This window comes from Ambystoma mexicanum, chromosome 1p (assembly GCF_040938575.1).
Source record: "Ambystoma mexicanum isolate Mex_15411 chromosome 1p, UKY_AmexF1_1, whole genome shotgun sequence".
In the NCBI taxonomy this organism is placed as follows: Eukaryota; Metazoa; Chordata; class Amphibia; order Caudata; family Ambystomatidae; genus Ambystoma; species Ambystoma mexicanum.
The window spans coordinates 668,612,322-668,625,187 of NC_090921.1; the positions used below are offsets into that span (position 1 = coordinate 668,612,322).

A 12,866-nucleotide genomic window follows, 5' to 3' on the forward strand; every position below is an offset into this window, starting at 1 on the left:
TATCTGGATGACTGGCTCATAACGGGGGAAACCCCAGTAATTTGCAGGACAAACATTCAAAGGACTATCGACCTCCTCCACGAATTAGGCTTCTCAATCAACGAGAAAAAGTCAAGCCTGGTGCCAAGCACCTCCAAACAGTTCCTAGGAGCAATCCTAGATACTCAAGAGGGGTTGACCTTTCCTTCAGAGGAAAGAATTCGGAATATACTACTGCAAATTCCGCAATATCAGTCCAGTCACCAAATAACGGTACGCAAAGCAATGCGTTTACTGGGCATGATGGCGTCATGTATTTACCTGGTCCCCCACGCGCGCCTGGGCATTCGTCCCATGCAGGAATGGTTGGCGAAACAGTGGTCTCAGGCAAGTGGTCAGTGGGACGATCTAGTGGTCGTTTCGCCAACACTAGTACAAAGCCTTCACTGGTGGACAAAAGAGAATCTTGCACAGGGAAAACCCTTTTACGATCCCGAAGTACAGGCAGAAGTCACTACCGATGCAGGTCTGACGGGGTGGGGACCTCACCATCTCCACCACACAGCTGAGGGTCTCTGTTCTCCCTCAGTGGCCAAGAACCACATCAACCTGCTAGAGCTTCTGGCAGTATTCAGAGCGCTTCAAGTGTTCGAGCCCCACCTACTAAACCTGTCAGTGCAAATCCAGACGGACAGCACAACAGCCATGTTCTACCTGAACAAGCAAGGAGGGACTTGTACGCCAAATCTGTCCAAGCTTGCCCAGAAAATCTGGATATGGGCACTCAGATGGAACATCTTCCTGTCATCACAACATGTTCCAGGGGAGCTCAATTCCCTAGCGGATGCTCTGAGCAGAGACTTCCTCCCAGAGGAACACGAATACACACACATATCCTGTTTTAACCTTCCTATTAGGGGCATCTGAGAATTCACCCGTGGGTTCTGCGATATTTGTAGTCGTTGGCTCATTAGCAAAGGGGAGACAGCCCCTCTCTTCTTCTCAAGACTGCAATATTGGTGTACTGGAAGCCGATTTCCTCTGCTGAATTTGCAATTCATTGACCAATGATTCAGCTGAGGATGTTACCGCTTGATTCGTAGATCTAGTTTCAAGATCTTCAGCATTGGCCTCACTCCTCGTCTCATTCTCCACTCCTCCCCCACTGGATGCAATGAGTGTATTGGAGTTACTTACATGTTCATTCTGGGCAAGACAATCATCTTGATCGTCAACATGTATTTCATCTCCCAACCACGCTTGTTGCCCTTGTCAGATCGTTAATGTGTTCTCAAAGAGCACTAAGTGCAAGTCAGAAAAAGACGTGCTGGCTGCCATTACAGTTTCATTGCCCATAATCAGAGCTCCTCTCAAGGTAGAAAGAGGAGGAGGGGTACGGGGTGTCAAGTTGCCTCTGCGTTCATTCTTACCACAGGGGCTGCAGCGTACAGTTGTTTAAATTACTGTCGAGTCTGAGGTCCTGCGCTAGGCATGTTGAAAACATAGCAGTCAGGGATCCAGCTCAGTCTCTTGTCTCTCGACTTGCAGGAACAAGAGAGCACTCAGCAACACACTCTGCAACCGCTCCGCTCTCGATGGGGTAGATGTAGAAGGGCTCATCCTCTTCCCAATGAAGACACTACCACCTCCTTCCATTCTCTCCGACCTGTTGGGATGGGTGGGCGGTGTGGGGTTCCTTATCAATAAGGCCCTCAACACTGTCTTCTAACCCTGTCTGATATCACCACCACTTCCTCTTTTGAATAGGCCACTATTCAACTCCTTTCCTCCCACTACTCTTGCTGTTCTGGTTCTCAATCGACACCCCCTTCGCTCCCCCAGTCCTCTCTCAACTCCTTCCCGGATCTAAACCTTCTCCTTGATTCACTTCCTACAGATCACCATTGTCATGCTGGGGGACTTTAACCTTCAAGAACTCTAAAGCCACTTGCCTTGTACTTACCTCACTCCTATCTGACCACTCCCTGCATGACACCTACCCCTTCTGGTGGGAGTTCTCTTGACCTGATCTTTGAAATGCACTCTCCTCCTCTGACCTCTCCATCAACACCGCTCTCTCTCTCTCTCTCTCTGAACACGCCATTGTTGACAATTTCAGCCAATCCACCTACTATTCCTGTCTCTTCATTGACCAAGAGGAAATTGGGCAGAACTCTCTTGTCCTTACCTTGATGTGAGGACCCTCTCTCGTCTCTCTACCCCTTCGATTGACCATGTGTTTTCTGATTTCCAAAATGCACTTAGGACTCCTTTTGACAACGTTCGCCTGCTCGCAAATTCACACCTTCCTGTCCCAGTCAGCCTTCACTCACTTTGGAAATTCAGTCCCATGACCTACACCGTTGGTGCAAATTACAGTCCCCTACCCTACTCCTAGCCTACCAAACTGTCCTTGCTGTCCTCACCTCTGCAGTGGTCACTGCCAAATACTGCTACTTCACAAACCTTATCCCCTCCCTTTGCAATCCCCCATGAAACCTTTTTCCACACTCCTTTTTGCTGGCGACACTCAAATGTTTCTCCTTTCCGCTCTTTCACCCCAGCTATTTTGGAATAGACAAAATGTCATTTCTCATGCCTTCCCTACCCTCTCCCATCTCCTTCCCGCCTCTCCTTGCTCCCTCACGCAAGGCTTGCAATCTTGAGGGCTTCTATAGTGACCTCTGACTGCAGCAATTCATCACTACTGCAGCCTCTACTGCTCATATGAACCAATATTCGGAAAAGCCATCCTTTTCATACTAACCACTACTGCTCAAGTTTACTGCTTGGCCTTCCTCTCTGCTCTTCCGCCCTCCCTCCCTCTAGACAAAGTCATCAACTTTGTTACCCGCACTCTACAACCTACCCAGATCCTCTTCCACTTCTACTCACCAACATGCAAGTTGGCCCTCCATGCATTACCGTTCACTTTTCAAGTTCTTTCTCCTACTCTAAAAAGCCATCAAAGGTCTTTCTCCTTGGTACCTGGCTGATTTGATCAGTTTACTCACCATCCCCTTCCCTCCGATCCTCCTGTGTACACATCCACGTCCAATGCCCTCCACGTACCTCCTCTCGCTTCCGCTCTTTCTCTCTCTTCGTTCAGCTCCTATGGAACCCCCTTTGCCCATCACAATCAAAGCCAGCCCACCTGTGGATCTCTTGAAAGCTTAGCTTAAACTGCACGTTCTTGCTAAAGAGGGAGCGCCCCTTGCCCCATCTCCCCAATCTGACCCCACCACTCCCTCCAGTGACTCTTAATGTAATTTTCAATATTAATATAGTAACCCATTTTAGTTTGAAGTACTCCACCTCCCTGCCCCCCCCCCCGTTTAGGATAATATTACCATTTTAAGTCACCTGTTTTCTCATCTATCTATAATTTCTTTGTTTTGTCCCTGGTACTATTACACAGGCACCATTGGTGGGAACGCCTTTGCCATTTGTAAATATGGTCCAAGTCATTTCTGATTGAAATTGACATGCCTGTTCCTCAAATAAATATAAAACCAAAATACAAGACAAAGCAGCTTTGAATCAATCAACCCCTAGGAGTGTTCCATTACACCCAGAGCTACTAGGTGACTCCATTTCTTTACAGGACCACTAGCAACCCCAATCAGGTTTCAGCCTTGCTGGGTGCTATCCGTGAGGTGGCCCATCATCTAAAATAACTAAATACAAATGCATGGGGAGAGTTTAGATGTTTGTTAAAAACCGAGGAAGTAAAATATTGGTGGTCCCAAGATTTAGGGAAACCTCACTGTACAGGTCCGTGAAGCTCTATGTTCAGATGACTAACTCAGATTTTTAAATTGGATGCAAGATCCCTAGTGCTTCGAGAGATTATAAGGGCTGCTAATAGAAATATTTTCAGGGTAGGGTACAGAGGGTGGGTTGAAAGATAGCAGGATGGGATGTAAGTGTCAGGCGAAAGCAAAAGAGAACCTTTCGCACCTTCTCCAGATAGGCTCTGTATACACATGTATACGGAGTCCAATAGTGAAACCGTATTTGAACTATTATATCCAAACAAAGAGGGAAGTGGAGAATTTTACTTGTAGCTGAACACGAGGCAGTAGCATATGCACTTGGGATTTATGTGCAAGAGGCATTGAAGCTTAGGGAGCATCGCAATGCTACCATTGCTGCTGAATGGGCAATTCAAGATCTCCTATGATCATACCAAGCTGTTGTATTTGTTTCACATTTTGTAATGGAGAAATCTGAATAAAATATTTTATAGAGTTTGTATACGTTTTTCCATTTCCGTAAGGGCACATAGGCCTACAGGTGATAAAATAGACAGCGGCTGAGGAATTCCATGCAATTACCCAGGCAATTTCCATTGATGAATGTCAAAATCTAGTTTCTGCCAAGAGGTGAGCAGAGAACTAGTAATAGCCACTATTATGGATGTTCGGAGGATGATGATGATAGTTTACTGCATTGTGAGGAAAGAAATTCATACAGATCAATGGTGCAAAGCTGCAGAAGCATCATGCGATCCTCTTGGCCATTATTGGATGCTTCTGGACTGAGTACAAGCACTTTGACTGGATGCAATCATCCTGACTAGCCACAACTAGGCAATGAATCTCCTGTTCTGAGTCCAGCACTCCGTCAATTGTGGGGTACCACAACTTTCTACCCAGTCTCCTCCCCTTAATTATGCCTAACTAAGATACTTTGCACATTTGGACTAGTTAGCAAGACTGTACAGCTCTGATTTTTTTCAAAATTAGGCAGTTGAAGAAAACCGTGTTGCTCACCTCAAGTGACTAATAAATGCTCACATCTTGGCTACACTACTGCAATGCAGCACATTTGGCCATTGTCACTTACCCAATATATACCCAGAGACTCCTCGACTCCTGAAACTCCTTAACAGAGCTCAAAAACACCTGCTCTGAAACATTGCCATTAACTTCCAATTCTGAACCATATCATACCTTTTAAAACCATATACATTGTCCACGTACATCATTCGTTGCTCCCCCCCCCCCCCCCCCCAAAGTCATCTTGCTCCTCTTCACTTTCTCTGGCAATCATCTTTCTGCTAAAAAAAATAATAATGGGAAGGGACCTCCTTTTTGGTGATGGTTCCCCCACGCTTTGGAACATTCTCCCACAGTTTGCGACTGAACAGAAGATTAGCTAAAAAGCGTTCAGAATTTAAAAGCGTTCACAATACCCATCTCTTTAATCTATAGCTGGCTTCTTACACTCCTCTGCTCCTTTTCTTGTAAACTAGTGCGACAAAGCCTTGTTGGTGTGCAAGCTTGCGTACATAACATGCATACAAATTCAAAACTTTCCAAATTGACATTGGATAGCGATGGGATGTGGCACGTAGTCAATATTAGAGGTGAGCCAAAGGACATATATAGGTAGAAGGGAAAATAGCAAGGAGTGAAGGAGAGAACAGAAAACGAGGGGATGACCTAGAGTGACAAGGGAAACAGTGACCCCATATGATTTTTAAAAAAGTAAGCTAGGGCCAGCTTGCAACAACAGGACCATACGATGCTGGAGGACCAGAGGGTTGAGTAAGGCCAGAGAAGGACAGAGTGTGAGCGAGAGAAAGTCTCAGAAGAATAAATGTAACCCAGGGAGGGCTGGGGAAGAGAAAATAGGAACGTGCATGGTTAAATCAGAGCGGTTCAAACGAGGAAGCATTGTTGTACAGTTGTGCGTGCTCGAGTTTGATTGGAAAACGTTCACTGCCTCCAGTGCTGTGTGCGCACATTTGCTAAAAAGTCGTACCTTCCGGTCCAATAACCTCTTCTTCCTCAGGGTTGCAGGCTCCAGTTGCACCCGCCCACGCATAGCCAGCTCGATGAGGATACCTCCTCGTAGCCCAGAGGAGATGCAGTCATTCCAGAAAGAGGTGTAACCCTGGAATGGATATGAAGGTGTCAGAACTGTAAGCAGCCAAAGCAACCACATCTCAAAATGTGTTTATTTCCACATCACCATTCCAGCACAAGAAACATTCGCACCTCTTGCCCATCATGGAGCATCTAGTGTTCAAGGCTTGTCAGCGTGGCTCCAGAAAGCTTTTAAGTTTAAAACAGGGGAGGATTTGGGCCAAAACAAGATGGAACTGTGTTCCAGTAATATTTTTCTTTTGCTGTAGCACCATTCGAGCCTTAATCCCTCATGGCAAGTCTCAAAAATAAGGGGTATTCATTTAAAAGCTCTGAAGCATCCCTACATCCATAAAACAAACACTGTTCAAATTAGCACATATGGCTTGTGGTTATGAAATGAGCAGAGAACCCAGTTTATTATTTGCTCAGAAGGGTTTCATGCTTGAACCACTACATACTTAAAATATTAAACTATGGTCATGGTTTTCCCAAAACGCACTTTGCTTTATGCAGCGCCCCTCTCCTCCTCCCCCCCAGCCCTCGACCCCCAAGCCGCACGCTTCCATGAGGAGTTCAGGCACTGCTCAACCTGGGCTGAGGCTCGGCCAGTTAGCCACATCCACATCACTGACCACCTCTCCCCACTGCTCACAAAAGGTTTCCCAGAGTACATTTCGTTCACTTCCAGCACTCGTTTAAAATAAAGGTCTACCCTGTGCTTACTGTGCACATCATTTATGTCGTTAGCCAAGTGAAGGAAGAGATAAAGTGACGCCAAAATCCACAGGCAACAAAGTATTGACAGACAAGTAAAAGTAGCAGGGAAGGGCCTCTGATACTCACGGACTGTACCCAATCAGAGTAGTCTCTGGGAAAAGACAAAGTTACTCACCGCAGTGACTAACGTACTCCTAGTCTATAGTCTCCTTTCCTTCATACTTGTGGGACATTCCATCCTTCGGGACGGGACCAGTGCACATTTTGACAACATCCCAGAAATTGTCCCTTTTCTATGTTTAAACAGGGCCTGCAAGTGTGGCTTTAGTCGTGCCTTCCTGAACCCCTCCCAGCGCATCACCCTTAGTCCTTTTCTATCGGCAAGGTTGGTAGACATGTTTAGCAATATTGGGGAACCTTTTAGAGGTGGAGGCAGTCAGGCGTATGGAGGAAAGCGGACTATCGACTAGGAGTAAGTTAGCCACTACGGCAAGTACCTCTGTTGTACTCCTATGACCCCATACCCTTTCCTCCATACTTGTGGGAGATTCACAAGCAGTGATTTATAGGACTGGGTTTCTGAGGAACACTTGACCAAACTGAGTGTCAGCTCTTGAGTAGGGGTTGAGTCAATGTTTACCAAACGCCGAGGGGGAGGTGCAAGTGGACGCCTTTGCAATGGTTTCTCAAGGAACATACTTTTGTAAAGCGGCCGAGGCTGCATTACCCTGAAGGAGATGTGCATGGATGCCCCAACAGCAAGCCTTGTACTGTGTTGGCTTCTATAATGCAGGAGACTACCCAGTGGGAAATGAAGGCTTTAGAAGGCTGCATTCCTTTTGCATTTCTGAAAGTCACAAAAGGGTGAGAAGACGTTCTAAAGTCCTTTGCCCCATCCAGATATAAATTGAGAGCTATAACGTCAAGGTTGTGTAGGACTCGATCTGCATCCAACGCGGGGTCTGGAACACCAGCAAGGTGATAGACTGGTTAATATGAAACTCTGAAACGAGTTTCAGAAGAAATGATGGGTGTGTGCGCGCAGCACAAACCTATCTTTATGAAACAAGAACCTGTAGTTCGCCCAATCATTCTGGCTGAGATAATGGTGACTAGAAAGGCCACCTTCTAGGTGAGAAATTTCAAGTCCACCATCGCAATGGGCTCAAACGACTTCTGGCAGAGCACGTTGAGCACCACATTAACGTCCCATTTCACCTGAGGAGGTTTGACGGGAGGAAAGAGATGTAGACCAGCAAAATGACATTTCATCACAGGCTTTGTGAAAATGTACGACGAAGAATCAGTGTTGAGGAATGCCCAGATTGTCAACAGGCACCTCCAGCACATATGCAAATGCAAGGTCCGAGATGAAAGGACACAATCTACTGAAGCTAGAGGAGGATCAATCTGTTTAACTAAGCACCAGTGACAGAAGCAGAGCCATTTGCATCTATACTGTACCCGTGTAGAGAGTTGCACACTGCCTTAATGATGTTCATATCATCTGCTCTTTCGCTTTCCTCCGCTCGATCCCTCCTATGGAACAGCCTCCCCTCCTCTCTTTACCTTGAGCAGGATCGTCTTACATTCCAGAAGCTCCTTAAGACTCTCCTCTTTGCCTCCTCCTTCCCTTCTTTCCCCCGCTAATCTCACAGTTGCTGCGATTGTTGTTCTGGGCCCTTATACGTGCTCAGGGCCCTGACCGCTCTCACCCAATCAGCCCAGCTGTATCTGCACTTGCACTTACACCCTCCCCCCCTGGTGGCTCGCACTTGCACCCCTCGCGGCTCCAGACTGTGTAGCACTCAACATTCCTAGCAATTCATCTGTGGCTCACCCTTGAGCTCAGATCCCACAGCAGTGACCCGCTGTCTTATTCCTTGCAGCTCTTGCACGTTCTGAATACTGACCAGGCATAGAAGGTTTGTCCGGTTTTCCACTCCCCCCCCCCCCACCACTCTTATTTTATTGTGTTTTTAATTTATTTTCATGTATTTCCCACTCGTGTTCCCCCTATTGACCAGTGGGCACTTTGAGACAGTATTTTCAATAACTGTCTAAAAATCAAAGAATAAATACAATAAATCTGATGGGTTGAACTCTACTAGCGATGTGATTTCAGGAACCAGGGTGACAAAGTGGGGAGGTTTTGGGGAGGGATGCCACACTTGTTCTTTCTGGTGCATTAGATTGGGAATCTCCGGCAACTGGATCAGTAGAAAGACTGGACAGCATCTTTAGCTCCGAGAACCAGAACACCTGGCTGTCTACCAGGGTGCTATAAAGGATCAGCATGCAGTTGTCCGCCTCAGCACAGCACGATTAATCGAGGGGAGGAAAGGCAAACGCTGACATTCTGTCCCAGGAAATCTCTAGTGCATCGCCAAAGGAGCTTACACCCAGCTCCTATCCAGAGGCAGAAGCTTCCTGTTGGAGCGCGTTGCAAACAGGTCTACACTCAGAGCACCCACTCGAAAAAGATCTGGGCGAGAACTTACACATATAACTCCCACCTGTGATTTTCAGTAGACTGGCGATTGAGGGAATTTGCTGCTGTGTTCTCCTGGCCAGGAATATGCAATGCCTGCAGCCAAATGGTCTTCTGCACTGCTCATTCCCATATCTGAATGGAAAGGTTCAGCAGGGTCACAGATTTGGTCCCCCCCTGGCTTGTTCACGTAAAACAGTGCAACCAAGTTGTATGTACTGATTCAAAGTATTTTGTTGGAGATACTGGTCTGGAAAGCCTTCAAGACTAGAAATATCAACAGCAGTTTGAGTTAGTTGATGTGATGGTCCCTGTCCAGGGACAGCCAATGATCGAACACCTCCAAGTGACCAAGCGTCGCTGCCCAACCGGGCAGAGAGGAAACCGTTGTCATCATAGGAGTAAACGGATCCATAAAGGGTGTCCCCACCAAAAGGTTGGTGAAGTTCGACCACCAGCAGAGGTCAGGAGTCATCTCTGGGAAAACTTGAATCAATTGGGAAACTGGGTCTGTCGCCCGAGACCAGCTATGTCCGAGCGTCATTTGTGTAGTTCTCATTTTTAAACAATCCCAAAGAAAGGGCTAAGACGCATACTACAGTTAACCGACAATCCCAGTATTAAGAGAAGCTGCAGTAACAAATGCATTTGTGAAGCTGCTTTCGGAAGACAGTGACTCCTGAAGAGCCTGTCGTCCAGATATGGATAGACATGAACTCCTCGAAGTCTGAGAGACGCTACCACAGCCATCATCTTTGTGAAGACTCTTGGTGCTGAGCTCAGCCCAAAAGGGAAGACGCAGCTCTGAAAATGTTCACACCCTACCGAAAAACAAAAGCATTTGCAGTGGTGGGGCCATACTGGTATAGGAAATAATGCACCCTGAAGATCTACTATACAGAGCCAATCGTCCTTTACAAGGGAGGATCAGATTTGTGTGTGGGTGTGACCATCTTTAACTTACCTTGGGGAATAAGGAGATTGAAATCTGGCAGGTCTGAAATAGTGTGCAGGCCAAACATGGTTGGATTTTGGCACTGTAAAAAAATGCAGGAGGAAGCAAAAGCCCAGAAGGACGCGTTCTATTGCCCTTAAATCCAGAATTTTCTGAACCTCCGAATGAAGAGAGATCCTGTCTACTGTAGAGGACGACAGGATGGAGGAAACAGTTGATTATGGTGCATTGTACACGATATTGGGAATTTAGATACCACTAGGTTTTGGGACAGACTGGCATCAGGAAATGAAATCTTCCTTATGGCTGAAGTGGTAAATCTTTTCAAAGAATTAAATCTAGTTGGAAAGAAAGTAAAGTAAAGTGAAGGAGGGAAACCTGATTAGCCATCGATTATTATTTTCTTTTGAGTCTGTATATGATAATTGGATTCTTTTGTATGGAAGTTGTGTTTTTTTGTATATGCCATTTTAATGTTTTAAGATTTCAGACTGTATGACATTAGAGATTCAGTGTATTATTCCATGTTAACATCTTTCTATTTCATCTTGTTGAATCTTTTATCTTTTGTGCTTTTGAAGTTTTTTGTAAGATCTAACGTGTAAAAAGTCCAAAAATATTCTTTTTTTTGGCTAAGACAATACATTTTAAAAAATTAAGAAAAAATCAAACAGTTGATTATGGGGCCAGAGTGATTCATCCTGTGAGCAAGGATGTCTAATAGAATGGTGTGGTTGATGGTGAAAAAGGCTGCAGAGAGATCGACCAGTGCAAGTACTGCTGTGTGTGCTCTGTTTGCGATGCTGTGGAGGGCATCAAGGACGTGAAGAGTAGCGGTCTCAGTAGTGTCCAGGTCGAAAGCCAGATTAGAAGGGGTGGAGTAGGCGGTTTGTGGTGATGTGTTGTTGCAGTTTTTTAGTTTCAAAGCGTTCCACGATTCTCGAGAGGTATGGTAGGATAGTAATGGGGCGGTGCCTTTTAGGGAGCATGTAGGTGAGGGATGGTTTTTTGAGGAGGGGTGAGATTTATCCTGTTATGAGTGCAGCAGATATAGTACCATGGGAGGGACAGGAGTGGATTCTGTAGAGCCAGTGGGTAGCTAGGGTGGCGATGCCTCATCCAGAAGTGTGCAGGTTTTGTTTTGGAAGTGAGGGTGATGAGGATGACAGTGTCAATGGGGTGGAAGGTATCCCGTGTGTTGGAATGTTTGAGTGTGGCAGGTGAGTGGGGAGCTGTCCTGATGTTGTGGATTTTGGATTTGAAGTAGTTCATGAGGAAGTTGTATACTGCAGTGGATGTGGGTGTGGATGGTGGTTTAGAGAAGGACTTGATGTTGAATAGTTTCTGGGTACGATTGTTGGCAGATTGGAGTTCTTGGAGGGAAATGGTTCACTATGGCATTGCGTATGGCTGTCTTGTATTTGTTGCGGCAGTGTCTGAGGGGTGTCCTGGTTGACGGGCATGGGTTCTTTTGCCAGGCTCTTTCTAGGAATGGGGCTTCCTGCTCGATATAGAGGAGGGAACTGTTGAACCATGGTTTGTGTTGGTTGTGGGGTTTTTGTAATTTGAGTGGTGACATTTTGTCGACTGCCTGAGTGATGATAATGTTGTATTGGTGGAGTAGGATGGAGTGGTGTGCATGTGCTGACGTGGGGTGGTATAAGTGATGCTAAGGCAATGTCTGTAAAGTGTTTTGTTTGTTTGGCTGGGGGGTGTGACAGGTCGTCGGATTTTGTGTGTGAGCGTGAAGCGAATAGCAAAGTGGTCAGACCAATATATATATATATATATATATATATATATGGGATACATTACTCACCGTAATCGTATTTCTGATGCTTGTATCTGCTTAGATTCACATGCTGTGCATAGGCCGACATCTAGTGGAAGCTGCGGAGTATTACAGTTTGTTTTTCGAAGTCGAAAAATGGGCGTCGACACAGGGCGTGCCAGTAATACTATCCCTAGTGTGACGTCCCCTGTACCCATGATCCCTCACGCGTCTAGGATCCCCAGATTGTGTTTTTCCTGACATGAGGTAGCATGAGGAGTAGCGTGAGTACAGATAGTCCAAGCAGATAGACAGAAAGGTAAGACTACAAGCAACCATGCGCCTTCTCTCGGAGGGGAGGAAGGGTGGGTCGCATGTGAATCTAAGCAGATACAAGCATCAGAAATACGATTACGGTGAGTAATGTATCCCTTCTGAGGCTTGTGGAATCTGCTTAGATCACATGCTGTGCATAGATTAGCGAGCAGTACCAGAAGAAGGAGGTGGGATGTGAGAAGGGTCATGAGCAAACAGGTGTCTTAGAACCGCTTGTCCCACTTGTGTATCTGCCTTGGAATGAGTGTCAATGCAGTAATGCTGAGTAAAAGTGTGAATAGAGCTCCAAGTAGCTGCTTTGCAAATGGTGTCAAGGGGAACATTTGCAATGAAAGCCAGAGTGGCCCCAATGCCTCTGGTAGAGTGGGCCCTTGGCGTAAAAGGCAGAGTTTTTTCAGAAAGAGAGTAACACAGCTGTATACAGTTGATAATCCACTTTGAGATAGCGCCCTTAGAGACGCGATCCCCCTCTCTGCCTGTAGCTACGGAGACAAACAGTTGATCTGTTTTCCTTAGCGGTCTGGTTTTATTTACATAGTATAAGACCGCCCTACGCACATCTAGGGTGTGTAGTTTCACCTCAGCTGAGCTCTGTGGGTTTTGGAAGAAAGCCGGAAGCTCGATGGACTGGTTTACATGGAACTTGGATATGAATTTTGGTGAGAATCTAGGGTGTGTGCGTAAAACCAGTTTGTCCTTGTGGATAGTAAAGAAAGGATCTTGCACTGACAGAGCCTGAAT

General features: G+C 46.1%; 1 protein-coding gene across 1 annotated transcript in view; it reads right to left on the reverse strand.

Annotated features, from left to right (window-relative positions):
• The window catches only part of GOLPH3L (golgi phosphoprotein 3 like), a 412,781-nt gene that overhangs the window by 186,875 nt on the left and 213,040 nt on the right, over positions 1-12,866 (reverse strand). The window contains exon 3 of the mRNA XM_069649737.1: positions 5,749-5,880. Coding sequence (XP_069505838.1) covers positions 5,749-5,880 — 132 coding nt within the window. The remainder of the gene's footprint in view (positions 1-5,748; positions 5,881-12,866) is intronic.